Below are 21,710 nucleotides of genomic sequence, written 5' to 3'. Positions count from 1 at the left end.
TGGGATCAGGTGGTGGCTGGTGCTGGAGGCAAGAGTCAGCAGGCCACAGGTGGGGGATGGAGTTGGCTGACCCTTCCTGGGCCGTGGTCCCGAAAAGTGGCAGAAGGAGCTGAGGACTCTGGGTTCAGCACTCTTACCTGGGAGGCCTGGGAGTGGGGCCATTCAGGGACCCCATGAGTGGCTACGATATATATAGCAAGAGTGTGGGGGGCAGCCCATGAAAGCTCAGGAAGAGATGGGGAATCCCTGTCCTGGGCTGGGGGCTGCCCCCTCCCCTGGCCTGGCTCCTGCCGCCCATGCCGCTGGTGGAACGCTGTTGACATGTCCTGAATTATTAAGCATGGGGTGGGCTCCGGAGCACATGCTGAGCGGAGCGGCTGAGGCTGCACGGCGTGGCGGAGCAGCTCTCACTCCCTCGCTCACTCGCTCGCAGGGACACACGCAGGGGCTGACAGCTGTGCTGGTGCTGATAAGGGAAGCCACAAGGAGACGATCGAGGAGAGAGACAAGCGGCAGCAGAGGCACAGCAGAGGCAGCACCAGGGCTGCGGAGCTGCTGGGAGTGGGAGTGACTCCCCACCTCGGGCCCCCACCCTGTCCCTGTCCTCCTCCCGCTTGCCCTGAGTTTAGAAGAGCAGCCGCTGCCACCACCGCCACTCCGGAGGGCACCAGGGGTTTGCTGGCCAGGGAGGGACAGGGGCAGGGAGGCTCTGGCTGGTCCCAGAAGCCGGGGACAGATGCCGATCGAGATTGTGTGCAAAATCAAATTTGCAGAAGAGGATGCGAAACCCAAGGAGAAAGAGGCAGGGGATGAGCAGAGCCTCCTGGGGGCTGCGCGGGGGACAGCAGCCCCCCGGGACCTGGCCACCTTTGCGAGCACCAGCACTCTGCACGGGCTGGGCAGGGCCTGTGGCCCAGGCCCCCATGGACTTCGCAGAACCCTTTGGGCACTGGCCCTACTCACCTCACTGGCCACCTTCCTGTACCAGGCAGCCGGCCTGGCCCAGGGCTACCTGACCCGGCCTCACCTGGTGGCAATGGACCCTGCTGCCCCAGCCCCAGTGGCTGGCTTCCCAGCTGTCACCCTCTGCAACATCAACCGTTTCCGGCATTCAGCACTCAGCGACGCCGACATCTTCCACCTGGCCAATCTGACAGGGCTGCCCCCCAAAGACCGGGATGGGCACCGTGCCGCTGGCCTTCGCTACCCGGAGCCAGACATGGTAGACATCCTCAACCGCACTGGCCACCAGCTTGCTGACATGCTCAAGAGCTGCAACTTCAGTGGGCATCACTGCTCCGCCAGCAACTTCTCTGTGGTGAGTGCTGCCAGCTGGCCTGCCGGGCCTGGGGGTGGCCAGGAGCTGCTGGGGGCGGGGGCAGTGGTGTGCAGGGGCATCCTCAACAGAGCTTCCCTCCCTTCCTTCCACCACCAGAGGTTGGCCTTGTGTCTCCCAAGCCTGGTGTTTCCCTGGGCGTCCCAGCCACTCTCACAGGGGCTTACCCTGCTGCTCCTCTTCTTGGCTCTGTGGCTGCTGCAGCACCCAAGACTGGGGCCAGGGGTCTGGCCTGGGCCCCAGGGCCCTGAAGCTGCTCAGCTTGCAGGGAAGGGATGCACCATGCCAAGACAAGACCAAGTCTTCTCCTCACCAAAGAAGGGTGATGGGAAGATGGTGTTCTGGGGGCCCCAGCAAGGGAGGGAGTCAGGGCTGCCTCTTGGGGAACTGGCCCCACCGGCAGGCCGGAGAGAACTGAGCTTTGTGGACACTGGGGACCAGTGTCTCTTCTCTATCTCTGAGTCTCACACACACACCCCCTTTCACACTCTCTCACACATCCCTCTTTCATGCTGCCTCTCTGGCTTCTCCTGATTTCCCTCCCTCTGTTTTCCTGGTTCTTGCTTCTCCCTTGCCGGGCTCTGGCTCTTCCACTGAGAATCATTCATTCACTCTCATGTGCATGTCTCACCCTCACTGCTGCCCAGCGCGTGCACATACACACATGCCTACAGCTCAGGGACACAGTTTCCTACACACTCCCTCTCACACACACTCAGTGTCCCTGTCACTACACTCGCGTGCACACCTGCACACCCACACACCTAGAGAGCTACTCATCTCTGGGTCCACATCCCAGCTCTTACTTAGCTGCTGAGGACAGGGTAATGCTGTGGATGCTGTCTCCTCTTGTGACCACCCCTCATTCATCTCAATGCCTGCTCCTCATGGGGGACTGCTGGCGCCATCTCTCACATATGTGTGAACACAAACACACACCTCTCACAGGGCATAGAGAGTATCAGCTTGGGCTGCCCTCCCACAGTCAGGTGTGTGAGGTGAGGGGTGTGTCTTGTATGCTGTCTGTATGTGTGTGCTCCATTCATCCATAGTCATGGGGTATCTATTATTCCTGGTGCTTGAGATGCCTGGCCCTAGTCCACAGCTTACTTCCAGCACTGTGTGCGTGTCGGTTTCCATCCTTGTGACCACTGCCCAGTGCATATGCAAATGTGTGGCATCAACATGGTGCCCAGATGCCAGCCCCAGAGATGGGGGACTTCCCCTCCTTATGACCCAGGTTCTCATTAACTGCCTCAGTCTCACCAGGAAACACACTACCACTAGGTTCCTGGCCCCCACTATGCCTGCAGTCTCGGGGTCCGCCTGCCATGGTATGGGGGAGTCGGGTAGAAATAGAGGAAGTAATGAAGGAGGAGAGGACTGTGTTGTGAGAGGATTTGAGAGCCACTGGGTGCTTGTCCGGTTATACATCTCCTCTTCTAGGCAAGATCACCACTCCCGAAGCCAGGGCTGCGATAGTCCCCAAGGAGGTGGAGTACAGAGGGCGAGCGTGGCCTCTGGATCCATGCGGCTCCTCTGTCTGGGATCCTCGCCCCTCTGAGCTGAGAGTGACAGAGCCCAGTCTCAGCAGTTGCTGGGGCAGAAATCAATGGGGGCTTTGTGTCCCTGAGCTACAGAGCTTGCTTCTCAGGCCCTGGTTGGGGGTGGAAAGGGAAGGGAAAGTGTGAGGAAAGCTCAGTGTGGGGAGGGGAGAAAGAAATGGAGAGGGCAAAAAGGAAGGTGAGAGAGGCAGGGGTTTCCCTTCTGCTCCAGGAGAAGAGGAGGTGCCTGGAGGCTCTGGGAACAGGGAGTCTCTCTGAATCTTGGGGATAGCAGGGTGTGGGAGGGTAGACCTCCCACAGACCCTTCTATCTGTACAGCTGGAGAGAGGACAGTAGGTCTCAAGACTGAGGCTGAGGGGCAGAGGGGCAAAGCAAGCACTGAGGGACAGCAGTTCCCTTTTGGACCCTGTTTCCCCTGTATCTCATCCAGCCTGGACCCCATACCCTCTGCCCACATCCCGCGTGCTGAGTGTCACTCTCTTGAGCCTGGCATTCTAGGGCTGAGTCTGTGCAGATTCCCCAAGGCCTGGGATTATGGGTTGGGATAGGGGTACATGGCACTAGGGAAGACAGGAGTGTGTAATGGGGCAAGATTGAAGAAGGGGTATAGAGACGGAGACGTGGGCTCTCTGGCGGGAACATGAGGGCCAAAACAGACTCTGCAGTGAGAACATGGAGAGCACGATGGGGACCTGGGAGCTCTGGAGGGGAGATGGGTACAGGGACCAGTTGGAGGGTGACCTGCCAGAGCATGGTGGTGAGATGGTGGGTGACAGGGACAGGCTTTGTGTAAGGGGCTGTAAGTGTTTTCTGTTGCTTTCCCTGTTTCCTCCTTCCCACTCCCCACTCTGCTGTGACCTTTCCTCTGGAATCCAAGTTAATAAATGTCACATTTTCCAGCCTATTTTTACTCCGGGTAATGCACCCTCCCCCAGTCCCCTAAGCTGCTGTTCTTGCTTCTGTTACCACCGCAATCGCTCTTACCCCCACGCCCCATAATATCCCTCACTGACTCCTAATAGTCACCCACTCACTCAATCAACATGGCATGCTGAATGCCTACTATGTGCCAGGCTTCCCGCAAGGTGGTGTGTGGGGAAAACGAAGAAGGCATGCCCAGGTGCCCAGTCCCTGTCCTCAGGCAGCCTACTGTCTCGTGGCTGGAGTGGGAATAGGGATACTCTAAAGCTTAACCAAAGATGCAAGAGTTAACCAGCCATACAAGCACTGTCATGAGGTGCCAGGATTAATTGCCAAACGAGGTGCATGGCTAGTAAGAGCCTGAGCTTAGAGCAAGGCCACTCTGGGCTGAAGGAGGCTGGAGAGGCTTAAGGGATGAGGCAGGCAGGTGGGCAAGGTTTGGAGAATGGAGAGGAGGGAAGGAGGGAGAGAGAAGAGAGGGGCTCCTGGGTGGTGGGAATGCTGGCCCCATCTCTTCTCCTCTTGCTCTCCCCACAAAACTCATCTCATACCAACCCACGCCCCCTCCACATCCTGCTTCAACAACACCTGTATGTTCTCTGCCTTCCTCCCCAATTGCTACCACCATCAGCTGCCCCCACCCCAGTGCGCTGGGCCTCACACTTTCCCCCCTGCGGCTTGCTCTCAGCCTGCCCCCTTACTAAAAGGCAGAAATCACTCTTTCTCCCTAGGCTTCATTTCTTTAGCTATAAAATGCAAGGGTGGCTCTAAAATTCAGCATCTCCTCTCAGCTGGGGACTGTATGGTGCAGCGGTCAAGTGTGTGGGTCCTGGAGCCAGACCTCTGGATTCGAACCTTGGCTCTACCCTTTAAGCTGTATATCCTTGGAGAAGTCAAAAAAGCTTCTGTGAAAATTAGTTTCTGTATTCACTGAATCAAACATCAGAACCTAAAAAATTCAGGTGGTTATGAAGATTAGAGATAGCTGCAAAGAGCTTAGCACACTGCCCAGCATGCACACAGTGTGTACTCTGGAAGTGTCAGCTGTCATAAATGCCACCACCCCACCTCCTGCCTCTCTTACCTGACTGTCCCCAGTACCACCTGCTGTTTTCTGACCCATGTGCCGGCATCTTCTCTGCTCCCCATCACCTAGCCTTCCCCTCCTCTTGACCCTCTGGCCCTCCCCCTCCCCTCCCCTATTACAGCATTCCTGTGCTATCCAACCCTCCCAAATGTTCATCATGCGTGCATATATGCAGGAGTGTGCACACACACAGTAGAGATCAGTGCTCCCACAGAACATTCTGTGATGATGGACGTGTTCTGTATCTGTACTGTCCAACATGGCAGTCACTAGCCACACTGGCTATTGAACCTCTGAAATGTGATTGGTAAGACAGAGAAAATGATTGTTCCATTCAAATAGCTACACATGACTAGTGGCTGCTGCACTGGACAGTGCGGCTCCAGGTGGTCACAGAACAAGGTTCTGACTGCCAGATTAGACAGGGCTAGGAATTACAACTGGGAGCAAAGGATACAAGCTGATGGTTGTGGGCTATGACTGGAAGTCCAGCCACCTAATCTCTGGGCTGAGGCCCCAGGTTGAGGTGAGGATAGGGCTTGTGTCTGGGGACATCAAGGTGTCTGAAAACACCATATGAGCAGATTCACCTTTCTTCCACATACAGGACATGACCTTGGTCTTTTCCAGTCCATTGTTGGGAAGACTGAGGCATGGGGGAAGGGGAGAATCCTTGAGGAGTCAGGGTCAGGACCCAGCCCCACTCTGTAGGGTTCTCAGGGGTCCAGGCAGCCCCTAGGGGGGCAGGTAACCAGGGACCTGTGGGTGCTTCACTGTCTCCATCTCTCGGCTCTCAGACTTCCCTCCCCTCCCAGCCCTCCTTCCCCACACACTGGTGACTGCCGTGACTATTAATCACTCGCCCTCTTCTCTTCCTCTCTACTAATCAGGCACAATTAGACAAGGCCTCTTCCAGCTGGGCAGTGCCCCTCCCTGCCCTCCTCCTTCCTCCCCCCGCCCCACCCCAGCTGCCATCCAGGACAGCTCTGACGCAAGGCGAGCTGCAGGCGAGCCTTCTCACCCTCTCTGGCTTCCCCAGCCTCCGAGGCCCCTCAGCAACAGCCTGCCTTCCTTCCAAGCTTCCTCCCGAGCCCACCCCCTTCCCTGGTGGGGTCCGGCCAGTACTGGTAATCTCTACTACCTTGTTGGTTGGAGGAGGTGCTACTCCACAAACACCCCAACTCTCTGTCCTTGCCTCTGCAGGATCCTGCCTCTTGCCCCCTAGACACAGGAAGGGAGGAGTTCCCACTGAGGCTGGTCGGCTGGTCCAGGCCTCTTATCTATCAGATGAACGTATCTCTGACCCGTCCAACCCCCTGTCCCCTCTGGTCCCATCTTCTCAAGGCATAAAACTTGGGAACATTTAGTTCAGTATCTAGTTCAGGGGTGGTCCTGCCTTAGGAGCAAGCAGGTTAGGTAGGGAAGGGCACTAATAGGGATGGGTGGTGTGAGGAGAACTAAAGATCACTTACGAAGTGAGCCCTCTGCCCCAGCTGTTACCCTACGGTCAGAGATGCCCAGCGTTGGGGGGTTCCCAGTTTGTCCAGAGAAGCCTCAAATCTTGATTAATAAAAAATTTCCTGAACAAAACGAAAAAAAATTCCTTGAAAGCTATTTACAACTCAGATTGCAGAACACAGTGTGCTCGCCCCGGCCCCTGGCTGCTGCCCCTCACGCCCTCCTGAAGGGGGCGCGCTCAGCCTGGCTGCTTCCCATTGGCCAGTGGAATTGGAGGAAGGCATTTGAGTGGTGCGGCGGAGGGGCCACGGCGCAGGCGGTTACTGTTCCAGAGGGCTGGTCTGCGAGGGCAGCGGGGAGGGTCACGAGGGATGTGCCCCATCCGGCCCCACTCAGCAGCCCTGTGGCCTCTTCATTAATCAGGAATCAGCCCCGAGCTGGGCTCATTATCAGCTCAGCTTCTCGTGGCACTGCCGGAAGATGCTGATTAGCATTTGAAGAAATGGCCCACGCACGTCCCCCTCCTGTCTTCCCTCTTTCTCCCCTACCCTGGCGCCTTCCTGGACCCCCCACCCCTGCCCTTCTGCAGGGAAGAATCCGACCTCTCTCATGGCTGGCAGCAGTGCTGCTTCTGCCAGGCTCCGGCCGGGGGTTGAAGGACCAGGAATGGGGGGCAGGGAGGCAAGAGCACCCCAGAAGTCCTAGGAGTTCTGAGCCTCATGGCTGCTCAGGTTGCTGCCCCCGAGTCAGGAGGTCCCACTGGCAGAGCAGGGAAGCGAATGCGGGCTGGAGACAGGGTGGTAAGTGAGAGACGGACAGCCACCCTGGGGCAGGGGAGAAGGTAGCCTCAGGCTGGTGAGTTATCAGTATTTCCCTGCCCTTCCAGGATCTCTAGGCAATGCCACCGTTTTAGACCAGCTGGACAGAGGGAGTGGGGACAGCCAGAACAGCGGACAGGAGGCCTGAGTTTTTTTTTTGGCAAATCATGGTGGAGGCTTAGGGTCTTGGAGCCATCCCAGAGGGGTGGGGGTGGGAGGCAGGAGGAGGACAGAGACCTGGAGGGTGGAGATAGCAAAATTCAGAGTGCTCCCGTCTTTTCCGTTAGGGAAGGGGGTGTCTGCACTTCTCAAGCTGGGGCTGGAAGCGCTGGAAATTCAGCCCACCGCCCAAATGTTCATCATGCCCTTGGGACAGCCGTTTTGGGTTAGAGGGGGAGCAGTTCCAGAGAGACAGGCATAGTCTGCAGCAGCCGAGGCAGCAGCAAGAGTTCAGAGAGGAGCCACGGCATGATTAAGGGGAAATGGAGGATTGATTTAGGAGGAAAGATTAAAGGAGCTAAATCCGTGGCGCTTGGCTCAGCGGTGACTAAGCGTGGACAGGATAATAGCTTACAAATGTGTGAAAGGTGTAAATACCAAGTGGGGGGAGGGGAGGCGGCTCGGCGGGCCGAGGGAGCAGGGACGGGGGCTGGGCAGGCCCTCGGGAGTGCTGGGGGCTCCTGGGTGGCTGCTCTGCAGGGCTGGCCCTTCTCCACCGGGAGTGCGGGGTAAGGGGAGCAGGCTGTTGGGGAGCCCCGGCTTCCAAGCAGGGGTTCCGTTTCTGGGGCGCAACGTTGCCGACTAGGTGCTGACCACCACGTCCCACTCCCGCCCCTCTGAGGATCGGAGGTCGCGGGTTCAAATCCTGTCGGAATCCCTCTGTATCCCTCGGCACAAGGCCCTTCCCGCTGCTGCCCGGCTCGCCTACCGCTCCCGGCCCTGCAGCCACCTCCTCTGGCCTCCCGCCCAGCCGTCCCGGCTCGCACCCCCTCGCCCCTTCCCGGCCGCGGCGGCGGCAGTGTCTCCCTCCGTGGTGTGGAAGCCTCTCGCGGTGTTGTGTGCGGAGGTCACTTTGCCGAGGAGCCGGGAGCCAGGGGAATGCAAATGAGGTAAACCCAGGGAGGAGGGCGGAGGCGCCCGGAGGGAGGGCGCTCGGGCGCCTTGAAGGCTGCCTGCTCCGCGGGAGGGAGGAGGGGGCGACCAGGAGCGCTAGGCTGTGGGTGCGGTCTTCTGCGCGCGGCGAGCCGGGCCTGGACGCCCGAGTGCATGTGCCGAGCGGGGAGCGACGGGACCCGGAGCGGAGCACAGCCACCCACCGCCACCATCCCAGCCCGGGCTCCTGACCTCCCGTCCGGCAGCGAGTGTGTGCTCCACCGTGTAAGGAAAACTCTTGAAGAATAACTTTGCATCAAGGGGAGGGAATGTCAGGGAAGGCATTCGTTACAAACTACAAATATTCCCTGCTGGAGAACTGACCTTCTGGGCTTTCAGGCCTACGCGGGAGCTACTTGGTAACAGGTTTGGCGGTTTACCTGTTCTGGAGGCCCTGAGCTCTCGCCTCCCCCCGGAAACACGGAACGCGCCTGTATTCCCGGCCTTGTCCTGTGGCCCCAAGCTCTCCTGGGCCCCCAGCGGGTCTTAGCCTGTGTCTTGCAGCCTTGACCGTCTCCTACTTATCCTCCACCACAGCTCACACATTTACATTTGACCAAACACTATGCCCATGTCCTTCTGGACTCACAAGAAATTCTACCTGGGGGAGGACGTCTCCCTGAAAAGCTCTTGGAGGTGAGGGACTAAGGGGCTGTGTTGGCCATATGGTGGGGAGGGGCCAGGTCTCCTGGGGGGCGGGGAGGTGTATGTGGGGTATTCTCCCTCTGTTTTGACTGGAGCAGTATCTGATGCCCTTGCTGGGTGAGTGAGTGGGCTTACTCTAGGCAGCTTTACTCTCCAACCCAAATGGAACCCCTACTCCACTGTCCAAGGGCTTATGCCAACACCCCCACCCCGACCCATCACAGTACTAATCACAACAAGCAACAATCTGTGAATACCTGTGACTGTGGTTCTGTATTTTGCTCCCCATGCTGTACACCTGTGTGTGGACCTGGTTCATAGTGTGGTGGCTCAATAAACATGTTCTGAGTGAATGAACTGCCTCTGCAGCCAGAGAGCAAGCTCCTTTAGGGCAAAGACTTTCATTCTCTGAATCATCCCCAGCACCAAGCACAGTGCCTGCCACATTGTACAGCCTCAAGGAACAATGCTGGACAAATAAGTGTTGTGTGAATACCACCCATTTCTTGAGCACCTGCTATTTGTTGGTGCTGTGCCAGATGCATGTCATCACACAGTGGCTATAGGCACTGCCTCCAGTGCCAGATCTGCCATGTCATGACCCCGGCAGCTTCCTTACCCTCTCTGGTCCTCCATTATCTTGTCCGTAAAATGGAAATAATAAGAGACCTCTATTATAAGGTTTTTGTGAAGAGCAAGGAGTTTATTTATATACAGTGCTTGGCACAGAGTAAGCACTAAATAAATGCTTCATATTACTATTATTTATGTACATTATCTCTTTCCTTATAACACCTGTGAGGAGTGCCTATTATTCCCATTTTGCAGATGAAAAATGGAGGATCAGACAGGTTAAATGACTGAATCCACAGACAGTAAGGGCAGGTTCCTGATGGGTACCAGGTTGGACTGCAGGCCTGTACCTGTATGTGATTTCACTTTGTAGATGCCTTCCACATACTTTCTTTTGAGACTTAATGACCACCCTGTGAAATAAATCAGGCAGGAATTTTTATCCCTACTTGACTGATGAGGAAACTGAGGTCCAGAGAAGTCAATAAATCACACTATTAACTAAGGTTGTGCAGGCTATCACTGGTAGATCTGGAGCTGGGACCAGGTCTACTGAGTCTCAGCAGGGTCACTGAGATCGGTGAAGAATGCTGGGGTTGGCCGGGGAAGGGGACTGGATTCTAGTATTGAATTTGCCCTGTTTTTTTCTCTGTGCCCTTGGATATGTACCTTGCCATCTCTAGGCTTTTATTTTGGCTTTTGTACAAGAAGAGTTTTTGACTGAGTGACCAACCTTCAAGTTCTGTTCAGTGCAGATACCCCAGGTGTTTTGAGTTGGCGTCGTGGACCAACCATGGTGGTGCCATGGTTCCTTCCTCTGCCCCTGGTGAGGGTAGAGAAGTGGGAGTCTCTGAACCTGGACCACCCCTGAGTAAAGTGGGGGCCTGAGAGCTGTCTGCCCTGGGATGCTAGTCACTGTCCAGGGCAGATGAAGATGCACCCCCTTCCACTGGCCCACTCTGGACCCCAGGTCACTGCAGGGTTAAGGGGAGTTCATACCAGGAGCCTAAGTCAGAAGCATGGAGCCGGACCACATCAGGAGAGGGCTGATGGAATTTGAGAGATGAAGCTGCCATGGGAAAATGGGGTAGGGGAGATGCCAGGGCCTTGGCAGAGGCTGGGTGCCCAGAAGGCACTGGAGATAAAGCCCAGGCCTCAGATTAGCTCTGGGATTAGCCCAGCCTCGGCTGCTCTTGGCTGCTTCTTATCTCCTGCAGGCCTGGGGCCCTCTCCCAGACAGTCCTGGCCCTGCTAATTGTCTGTTAACCCTGTGGGCTCTGTGGCTGTAGGAGGATGAGATGGTGGAGAGGGGAGGGGAAGAATGCAAGCCAGCCAGCCAAGGGGAGCTTTCTGGGGGAAATGGGAGCTGTGGATAGATGCAACTCCAGGGACTGAGAGAAGCCACTGTTCAGGGAGCAAGCCCTGGACAGCTCTCTCCAGCCCCTGAGCCTTGTCTGGGGGTTGATCTGGATGACTGACAGGGAGAAGGAGGGGAAAAGACCCCTGGGAGGGTTCCTGGCTTGGGGGCTGGAGAGGAGTGCCTCAGGCCCTGGGAAAAGTCTAGGAGGAAGACAAGGGACCAGGGATTGGGCAGCTAGACTAAAAGATAAACAGGCTAGAGAAGCAAAGGGCAAGGGAACAGAGAGGCCAGGAGGCTGCCAGGCCAGTGGGAGAGAAAGACAGGCCAGGGGGCGTGGACAGCCAAACAGGGCAAAGGCCAGAGAACAGAGGCCAGATGAATAACTGATCAGATGCTGAGGACTGACAGGTCAGGAGGATAGAGAAGAACCTGAGAGACAGACTGAGGTCAGGCATCAGAGGCTAGGGAGACAGAGACCCAGCCTGGGGCCCAGGCCAAGAAAAGGCGAGGTGGTCCGAGAGGGACAAGTATAGGGCTGGCCAGAAGAAAGGTGGTGTGGGTGTCAGAGGGTCTGCATGCCGCACAGACAGATTCCTGTCTAGAAGCTTTTCAGTTTGGGGCCAGAGGGACTCTGGGAGGCCAGGTGCTCAGCCCAGGGCCTGGAGGGTGGGCCTGGGCACAAAGGCAGAGAGCAAGGTGGGGCCAAGAAGAAGCAGGGCCAGACTGGAGGAAGAGGTGGGGGTCTGAGATGGGGACCGGCCCAAAGGTTGTGGGCTGGTGGTGGGTGGTCTGGAGATAGACCCTCTTGGCACATCCTGGCCCTGAACCCGCCCCTTTTCGTGGCTGGGCACTAGACTCTCAACTCCAGCACACATACCCTCCTTCTGGGCCAGTGCATGGGGGACAGAGCTGTGGACAGCTGTGGGACCTTGTGGCTGAGCAGCCGTGCCGTCTCCATGGAAGAGGCTGTGGGCTGTGCCGCCACCTGAGTTCTGCCACTTAGGAGCCTGTGGCTCTGCCTGCCACTGCCTGCCTGGCCCAGGGACTGTCTCCAGGGCAACGCTCCGTTCTGCCCATCAGTTGGGTCTGACCTGGGTTGTGCAGGTAGCCCTGCTCTGTCAATCTGGCCTGTCCATTCCCTGCAGAGTATCTCCATCAGACCCAGACTACTGCCACCCATGTCTCTTGGTCTCCCCCACTCTGTACAGCTACCTCAAGGGCGTGGGTGCCAGAGGCTCCCTCCAAAGCCATTTGAGCCAAATCCTTCCTGGTTGGGGCTTCCTCACTCGGGGAGTGTGTCTGTGTGTATATATTGAAAGTATCGGGTAGGAAGGCTGCCCCAGCCCCACCCAGGGTTGGGATCCCACCACTCATTCATTTGCTGAACACCCAGCAGCAGGTGTTTTATAAGCACTAATCTGCTTTGGCATTGGGCTCAGTATTTTTGATTCTCTGCTGTCATTTTACTTGCTGTGTGCCTTCAGTCAAGTCACATTCCCTCTCTGAGCTTTCTTACCATTAAACAGGGCGATAATACTAATCTCATGTAGTTTGGAGGCTCAAAGGAGAAAGCAGACCAAAAGCGGCAAGCACAGGACCTGGTATTAAGTGGTGGTATTGGCTAGTGTCCATTTGGTATCCCTTCCCTCCACCTCACACCTTCTCCAAATTGTGCTGGGCTCTGGGGATGCCAAGATGGTAAAAGGGGGCCCCCAGCCTCAGGGGGTCCTTGGTCCTATGGGTGAGGGTGAGCTGTGGAGAGTCTATGATGGTGCCTGCTGGTCAGGGTCGGCTGGGATGGTGCTACAAGTGAGCAATGCACTACTTGGGTCCCCATGCAACCAACACATGGCTTTGTTTAGCCTCTCAACTAGAGTGCAAGCTCAAAACTAGCTGTGTCAGCAAGAGCTGATTCCACCATCTTCTTGGCTCTAAACAGGAAGAGGGTGGGTGTTTTGAGATTTGGGGCAAATACTTACGTATTCCCCCCATCTACCTTTCCCACACCACTGGCGACCTAAGAAGCTTGCACCCAGCTCCCACCCAGGTTGCCACTCTTCCAGTGAGATGTTATAAGAGTGCAGGTCTAGAGGGAGGGCTATGGCCCCTTCATATAGGGCTTTTCTACTCAAAGTGTGGTCTGCAGGTTTTCAGAAATGCAGAATCTCAGTCCTGCTCCCAATATACATTTGCTGAATCAGAATCTGCATTTTAACAAGATCCCCAGGGGCTTTGTGTGCACTTTAAAGTTTGAGAAGCATTGACCTTGGAGACCTTGAAACCAGCTCACCTCTCTTAGCCTCAGTTTCCTTATCTGTATGGTGTAAGGTGGTTGTGAGGATTCAGTTGGAAAGAGCACAGCAAGATTTAGCTCAGTGCCTGGGGCAGAGCAGCAATGTCCACTCGTGCCTCACAGATGGAGATACAGAGCTGGGAATTGACCGGCGTTATACAGACAGAGTCGAGGACTGGAACCCAGAAGCTGGTGAGGGTGCAGAAAGAGGAGGGGAGGGACAGGTAGGGAACTGAGAGGCAGCAGTTACAGAGAACAGAGTGGGGAAGATTAGAGACGTGGAGAGGAAGGGAAGGAAGACTTGGCGAAAAGGGGACAGGAGTTGAATCATATTCCAGTCTCATTGCAGCAGACTGGGGCTGGGACTTGGGTTAGGGTCGGCTTGGGGTTGGGTGGGGCAGACAGCTGCCAGCGATAGGTGGTGGGAACAGCTTGAATCTTGCATCTAAATGAGTTCCAACACTCCCACCAATTAGCTGTGTGACCTTGTGCAAATCACACCACCTCTCTGAGCTGTGATTTTCTCATCCATGGTAATCAGAGGAATTAAACCTACCTGGTACTGGAATTGCTAAGTAGATGAAATGGGACAGCAGAAGATGATATTGCTGTGTTTTATAAATTGCATGGTGCTTGTTATGAACCTGTTTTGTTTAGGGATCTGAGGCAGGGTATTTGGGTGATAGAAGAACCGTGTGGGGAGAGAGAGGGCCAGTGGCATGGGTAACCTAGCTGGGAGGGGAGACTTAACCCTGCCCCACTACAAGGGTGCCCCTAGGCACCCAGTGTTTCTTAGAACTCCTTACTCCCACTGTCCTCAAACCAGCCCCTCTCCCTTCTACACCCTACCTCTGATGTGAGGCATTTGGGGTGTCTTTTCCCCAACACTGCCTCCAGCCTTTTCTCCTGGCTTTTACCAGTGTGCAATGTTCCTATGGAGCGGGGAGGAGGAGGAGAGAGGGACTGAGCGCAATGTCCCATCGCCCCCAGGGAAGGTGCTGCCTGTGATGGGTTTGACCTGAGGGCTCCTTTCTTCAGGGTGAGCCTGGCGGGGGGAACTTGTATCCACCTCTCCCTCGATGCCTCCCCACCCCAGGTACTGCGCTTCTCCCTCCACTGTGAAGTCCGCAGTAGAAGCCTTAACTTCCATATCCGGGGCGCCACCACCATCTGGTGTCCATTCTGGAGAACACTCCACAGAGGAAAATGGCAAAGGGCTTCGTTCAGTGCAGCGTTATCAGCTTTTTAAATTGTCCCTTGGGCTCGGTCACTGCGCCAGGTGCTGGAGCCCCAGACAGGCTCACTGCTCCTGTGCAGCATAAACTCTGGGGATTGGATGGGAGATGGACTTTGAACAAGGAGACAGGTGAACAAGATCATCTTGGGTCTTGATAAGTACTTTGAGCAAACCAACAAACACATTGATGGGTGGACAGTGACACTGAACATGTGCGGTATGTGAGTGTGTGTCTGAAGAAGGAACACTTAAGCTGAGACTTAAGAAAGGGACAACTAGCTGTGCGGGGGGGTTGGGAAGCATTCCAGGAAAGGGAATGTGTGAATACAGGCCTGGGGGAGGAAGGCGCTCCCGTAAGTTTGAATTTGTCACAGAGAGGTGAGAGTGGAATATCAGGACAGGTAGTCAAGGATTACATCACATGGAAACCTTCAGGCTAGGGAAGGAGTTTGGCTTTATTCTCTGGGAAATGTTGGGTTTTAAGCCTGCAGGGGATTGATTGGTTCTAAGCACTTTAGATGAGCTCTCTGGCTGCTGTGTGGAGAACGGCCTGGAGCAAGAGGTGAGGGTGGATGAGGGGACACCAGCTAGGAGCCCACCACCATGGCCAGAGGAGTGGTGAAGGTGAAAGATGGGAAACAACATGGAAGGATATGGATGGATTCTAAATAGATTTCAGATGGAGAATTGCCTGGGACAACTGCTGGATTGGATGTAGGGGTGAGGGAGAGGGTGATTTCAGGGATTCTGACTTGAGAAACTAGGTAGATAGTATGCCCCTTTATTCAAAGGAGAATGGGGGTGGACAGCATTTGGAAAGACATCAAAAGTTCTGCTATTGGTATGCTGAGCTGGAGATACTTTTTTAATCATCTAGGAAAGGATGTCTATAGAAAAGATGGCATTCCAGGGGAAGCTGAGCTGTAGATTGGTTGCTGGAATATGGGACAGGGGTGGCCAAGCAGGTCTGGTGGCCCTTGAAGGGGACAGGGAGCCCTAAGCTTAAAGACTTGTCTTAGCCCCTCCTTCCATCTCCCCTCTTCCTCTCTCCCCACCCCCAGGTCTATACTCGCTATGGGAAGTGTTATACCTTCAATGCAGATCCACAGAACTGGCTGCCCAGCCGGGCTGGGGGCATGGGCAGTGGCCTGGAGATCATGCTGGACATCCAGCAGGAGGAGTACCTGCCCATCTGGAGAGAGACAAGTATGCAGGCGGGAAAGAGGCAGGGGCCAGGCTGGGGGCTCCAGCCTGGGTCCTCTTCCTGAGATGGGGTTCCAAAGGCCCCCATCTCCACTGTGCAGATGAGACATCATTTGAGGCCGGCATCCGAGTGCAGATCCACAGCCAGGAGGAGCCACCCTATATCCACCAGTTGGGCTTTGGTGTGTCCCCAGGCTTCCAGACCTTTGTCTCCTGCCAGGAACAGCGGGTGAGCACCTCCAGCTTACCTGGGTTGGGCACAGGGCTGGGCCTTTGGGCTCAGGGGGATGCTGGCCAGACCTGCCCTCCAGGAACTCACAGCCCACCAGCCCACCATGGACTTTGTTGGGGCTGTGGGGTGCTGGAGGGCTGGGTGGAATACTCTTGGGCATGACCCCACCGTGCCCCGCCTCTGCAGCTGACCTATCTGCCCCAGCCCTGGGGCAACTGCCGGGCCGAGAGTGGGCTCCGGGAGCCTGAGCTTCAGGGCTACTCAGCCTACAGTGTGTCTGCCTGCCGGCTGCGCTGTGAAAAGGAGGCTGTACTCCAGCGCTGCCACTGCCGGATGGTGCACATGCCAGGTGGGCATCCCGCCCCTCACCAGCCCTCAATGCTGCCTGACAGGCTCCAGGACCTCCAGGGGCAGAGCATTACTCATGTGCACAGGCACATGCATGTGTACAACAGCACGTGTGCATGTCTAGACCATGTAAGCGTGTATGTGTATGTGTTTGGGATTTTATAGGTGTTTTCACATATGCATATGGGAGTGCATGCATGCATGCTTGTGTGCATGTTAATACATATTTATGCATACATGTGCTTATGTACATCCGTGTGTGTGTACTTGTGGAGGTTGTGTGCATGTGCTTAAATAAGGGGAACATGTGTGCACATGTGTGCAAGTGTGCACGTTTGCATGCAAAAATGCATGCACACATTTTCATGCTTCTATGCACAAGCAGGTATACATTCATGTATGTATATGTATTTGCAAACTGGCACGTGTGTGTGCATGTTTCCATGTGCCCACATTGGGATTGTGCTGCAGGAGAGGGAATGGAACGATGGACTCCAGGAATTTTCTCTCCTTTCAGGCAATGAGACCATCTGCCCACCAAATATCTACATCGAATGTGCCGACCACACCCTGGGTCCGTGCTGCCTGCTGCCTTCTTCCCTACCTCTCCATCACCCTCCTCTTCATTTCTTTGTCCACCCTTCTCCTCACTGCCTTGGCCTCCTTCTTCCCTGGGGAGGGGTTTTTCCTGGGGGTTGAGCCTTATGCCACCTTCAGAGGGTTGGGGGGCGGTTCTGAGGACCTTTGCAGGTATGGACACTCCGGTAAGTGGCAGGGAGGGAGTTGCAGAGAACCCAGAACTCAGAGTAAAGGGTTGGGCTTCTCCACTTGGTTCAGCAAGTGAGCCTGCCCTTTCTGGAAAAATGAAATGATTTCTCTCCTGCTCTGAGGAAAGGTGCATTGCTGGCATCAGTGTGGGTAAGGCAAACCCCATCTATCCATAGATCTCACCTGGGCTGCAATTCATTCATTCATCCGTCCATCCATTCATTCATTCATTTATAGCCTAGGCTGGTGCTGAAGGTGAAGGTGGCAACAAGAACCCAACTTCTATGGGGCTTACTCCTCGGCAGGGATGTCAACATAATGCCATGTGTTAGTCCTTGGATAGAGGACCTCAGGGGTGCTACAAGTCCCCGGGGAGCATGCAGCTCCACTGGGAAGGCAGGGAGGATTCCTAAAGGAAGTGACAGATTAGCTGAGACTTGGAGGGTATGAAAGAGTCAGCCAGGTAGAAAGGGGGTCATGTTCTAGGTGGTGGGAACAACGTGTGCCGAAGACCTGTGCCCAGAGACAGCATGTGCATCTGGGGCACTGTAAGGTCAGTGTGACTGGAGGCAGAGAATGGAGGAGGGGGCAGAAAGAGTGGAGGAGGCTTTGGAAAGCCAACAATGACTTAAGGCAAGGAAAGAATGGCACCTGATTTTAGGCAGGTGATTGGGCCATGAGGAGGGAGAGAAAATGGGTTTGAGATCCTGGGACAGCAGATGCCATCAAGGCCCTCTGGGTCGCACACAACAACTTCCCCAGTCAAAGAGGTGATTGAAGAGTGTAAGATGAGGGAGCAGGTGTGTGAGCAGGGGTAAGGGAGCCATGGAAAATGGTGAAATGCCACAGAATGAGCAACACTAGGGAGCCTTCATCCCCCCAGGCCTGAAGGGGTAAAAGAAGGGTGTGCCTCTGGGAGCTGTTCAGTGCACATTGAATGAACACTGTGCTGAGGGACAGGGACAAGCTGACCTGCACTGAGGCTTGGGTCTGGTCCCCTGCAGCCAGTCTCAAAATGCTGAGCATCCTGTGGAGCACAGTGACATCCTTGTGGCTGAGACAGACAGGAGCCGTGGCCTCAAGAGAAGGAATGCAGCCTCTGCCACCCACGGCCTGGCAGTGAGGAAGCTGGGGGAGGAGATACCCTGAAATCTCTCTCCTCCTTGCCCTCTGACCCTACTGAGGCTTCCCACTGGCCAAACCCAACTCAAAGCCAGAGGACACGGAGTCCAGGTGATACATTTAGCAGATCAGTCTCCTAGACACAGAGCAAGGTAGAGGAGAGTGGAAAGGGGATCCGAAGGGGCAAACAGAGAAATCCAGCATACCAAGCACAGTATTTGTTCCTCTGTCCCTCCATCTACCCATCCATCTACTCATCCATCTGCCTATGTGAATATACCTAAAATCCCCTTCACCCCAACATCCTCTCCAAGCTCCTGTGTCTGAGGCCTTACGTGGTTGATGAGCTCTGGTGAATGGGCTGTGCCCTCCCTCTGAGCCAGGGGGACCTCTCTGCCAGTGGGTGGGAGGCAGAGGAATAAGCTGGCAGGAAGGTGCTGGGGGGCTCTCCCCTCACTCATTATCTGAAGCTGGTCCAGGAAGGGATCCCCAACTAGTCTCCTACAGGCAGCGCCAGGGTGGCCAGTAGAGACCGCAGTGTGGGCGTGCCTGCCTCAGGACAGCCCCTGGCCGTCTCCCTGCAGCCAGCTGGCCTCTGGGCCACCTGCCCCCACCCCCACTGCAGCTGGTGCCTCTGTGTTGCAGACTCCCTGGGTGGGGGTTCCGAGGGCCCATGTTTCTGCCCTACCCCCTGCAACCTGACCCGCTACGGGAAAGAGATCTCCATGGTCAGGATCCCCAACAGGGGCTCAGCCCGGTACCTGGCAAGGAAGTACAACCGCAATGAGACCTACATACGGTATGCGGGGGTGTGGGAGGAGGGCACCTTCAACAGGCTTGGTGCGCAGTGGAGGCTGGGAGTGGGCTGCATGTGTTAATAATGTCTTCTGCCAGGAATGCTTTTCATGATCCTTTTCTTCTAACTAACCGTACCCATCCTCCAAGTCATACCCTGTGTCTCCACCTCCAGGAAAGCCCTTCTCGGTCCAAATCCCCTTCATCCGAGCTCTCCCTGTACCCTGTACATATCTCTGTCATTGCCCTCACCCATCGTGTGGAGCCCTCTGGTCTATTTCCTCCCAGCAACCTGGGAGCTGTTCAGTGCATGTTGAGTGAATGCTGTGCTGAGGGAGGACAAGATGGCTTGCAGGAGATGCCACACCAAGCCTTGCATCTGATCCCCTGCAGCCAGTCTCAAATTGCTGAGCATCCTAAGGGGACAGGAATAATTACAATACAAAGCTCATGCCCCAATTTGTGGATGAGGCCATGTCTAATGGTGTGGCACTGATTCTCGGGCCCCAGCTGAGATCAATGTGGGTGGGGCAGGGGAAGCCGGGGAGGTGGGCAGACCTCTGAGGAGCCTGGGTTTGGGTCTGTGAGAAGACAGGGGAGGCATCCCAGCTACGAAATGTGGGATGATGCAGAGACCAGGCTGAGGCCCTGTGGAGAAAAGAGAAAGCAGTTTGACAGGAAGGCACACTGCAACAGGTCATGGGCAGTCTTGAAAATCCGGAAAAGGAATTTTGGAGAGGACTTGAGTGATAGGGCCACCGGAAGTTCTACAGAGGTATAGGGGTGAAGCAAAGTGAGCACTATTTGCTGCTTTTAAGAAGAGGCCAGGAAGGACTCCATCAGGCCCAGGAATTGTATTTTGTGCTTCTGGGCCCTTTGCTAACCCTCAAAATATGAAGCTGACATGCATCTGGGACTTTCTCCCCTCACAGCCTTTGGGAGTCTGAGGGTAGTCCCTGGCTTCTCAGCGCAGGGGCGTCAGATCAGGATCTGCTGGACCTGGGATGTCTCTTGCCAGCTGCCTTCTCAGGAAGATGGCTCTACAGGGACACCCTGCTTCCTGTCTCTGCAGGGAGAACTTCCTGGTCCTAGACATCTTTTTTGAAGCCCTGACCTCTGAGGCCATGGAGCAGCGAGCAGCCTATGGCCTATCAGCCCTGCTGGGTGAGACCTGGCCCTGGCCCAGATCTCAGCGGGGTGGACCAGCCCAGCCTGCTCCTTCTGACCCTACTCTTGTGCCCCCCAGGAGACCTTGGGGGACAGATGGGCCTGTTCATTGGGGCCAGCATCCTCACACTGCTGGAGATCCTTGACTACATCTATGAGGCAAGAGATGGGAGGTCTGGTGGGGGCCACCCAGAAAGGGCATACAGCGTGGGGGCTGTGGGAAAGCAGAGAGAAGGGCAGGCTTCTTGGTGGAGCTGGCCGGGCTAGGAAATCAAGCTTGGGGTTCTTTGCCAGGTTCCCTGACTGGCTGCAAGGCCTGAAGGTGGTAAGGGGTCTAGAGAAGGGGATGGAATAGGAGGGATGGGGAACCCTAGAGGGGGTTTGCGGGGGCAGCAAGTCCTGTAAGGTGCGCCTTGTGGGGCCCACCTTTCTCTACCAGTTTCCCTAGCCCATTGCTATTCTGTCACCCTGAACCCCAAGGTGTCCTGGGATCGACTGAAGAGGGTATGGCGGCGTCCCAGGACTCCCCTGAGGACCTCCACAGGGGGCATCTCCACTTTGGGGCTGCAGGAGCTGAAGGAGCAGGTGAGGACAGTGCCCCTCCCAGGTCTGAGTGCCTCCCTAACTGCTGAACTAGCCTGGGAGGGATTCTTGGGGTCCCCTGGTGCCTCTGCCCAAGGGGACAAGGAAAGGCTGGCTGTGGAAGGCTTGGGGACACAGCTTGTCCTCTCTCTGTCCCACTCTTCACCTTGCAGAGTCCCTGCCCAAGCCGGGGCCATGCTGAGGGTGGGGGAGCCAGCAGTCTGCTCCCCAACCACCACCACCCACGTGGACCCCCAGGAGGCCTCTTTGAAGACTTTGCCTGCTAGGACAGTGCTGTGTCTGAAAGGACCCAGGAGTCTGGGACCCCTCCCCATATCCTCAATATAGCCTCCTCCTGCTCCTGGGACAGGCCTGGGGGCAGCCCAGGACTGAGCGGGGGAGGGCGGTGCTCACAAGGAAGGTGGGGACTCGGTTCCTGCTCTTGCTGGCCCAGCGCCAGCTGCTTTGCACAAGGGTCCTTCTTGTCCACACCTCCCCACCCACTGGGCTGGTGCCCAGGGAGGCTGGAGGGGAGGAGAAGAAAGGAGAGACGTGAGAAAGGGGCCCACACCAGCAGGGGTGGAACCCTCTGTATATTTGTATATATTTAGGGGGGACAGGGTGGGGGTGGGGGTACAGATGTAGAAGGCAGGTAGGGCTACCAGGGTGGGTAATGCCAGCCAGGGTTCCAGCCCTAGAGTGCCACAGGAGAGGGCGAGCCCCTAGGGCTCAGGAGTGCTGGGCTGGTTCCTCTCCAGGCCCAGCTCCCCTTTGGCAGGGGGAGTGGGTGACCCAGCAGGCCTGGCCCCCACCTCCAGTCCCCTCCACAAAGAGCAGGCAGACCTTTCAGACCTTGGCTGAGCTTCGGGGTGGGGAAGGGAGCCTTCTCAGACCTCTCTGCCTCTAGCCTGGTTTTATAAAGTGCTGACGAAATTGGGAATAAAGAGGCATAAAGAATTCTCTGTGCATATGTGACCAAGCTGGGAGTTGGGGCAGGGCTGGGCATATGCACAACTTGGTCCCTGGGAAAACGAAACCCAGGCCCCAG

The 21,710-nt window shown here is 56.0% G+C and overlaps 1 protein-coding gene across 1 annotated transcript; it reads left to right on the top strand.

Annotated features, from left to right (window-relative positions):
* The first annotated feature begins 395 nt into the window (after positions 1–395).
* ASIC4 (acid sensing ion channel subunit family member 4) lies at positions 396–21,628 on the top strand. The gene is made up of 10 exons (XM_017653427.3): positions 396–1,318; positions 15,507–15,651; positions 15,750–15,877; positions 16,067–16,229; positions 16,746–16,802; positions 18,764–18,917; positions 19,986–20,077; positions 20,160–20,239; positions 20,561–20,665; positions 20,836–21,628. The coding sequence occupies exons 1-10, from the start codon at positions 737–739 to the stop codon at positions 20,947–20,949; spliced, it is 1,620 nt and encodes a 539-aa protein (XP_017508916.2). The 5' UTR covers positions 396–736; the 3' UTR covers positions 20,950–21,628.
* Positions 21,629–21,710: the final 82 nt, after the last annotated feature.

This window comes from Manis javanica, chromosome 12, assembly GCF_040802235.1.
Source record: "Manis javanica isolate MJ-LG chromosome 12, MJ_LKY, whole genome shotgun sequence".
Lineage (NCBI taxonomy): Eukaryota > Metazoa > Chordata > Mammalia > Pholidota > Manidae > Manis > Manis javanica.
Note: the sequence above shows the minus strand (reverse complement) of the source record. Positions and strands in the feature narration are given on the sequence as shown.

Excerpts from the sequence above, each read along its gene's own strand:
- ASIC4 (XM_017653427.3), top strand. The coding sequence starts at position 737 with ATGCCGATCGAGATTGTGTGCAAAATCAAATTTGCAGAAGAGGATGCG. Across the intron at positions 15,652-15,749 it reads GCCCATCTGGAGAGAGACAA|ATGAGACATCATTTGAGGCC; the intron begins GTATGCAGGCGG and ends TCCACTGTGCAG. Across the intron at positions 20,240-20,560 it reads TCCTTGACTACATCTATGAG|GTGTCCTGGGATCGACTGAA; the intron begins GCAAGAGATGGG and ends CTGAACCCCAAG.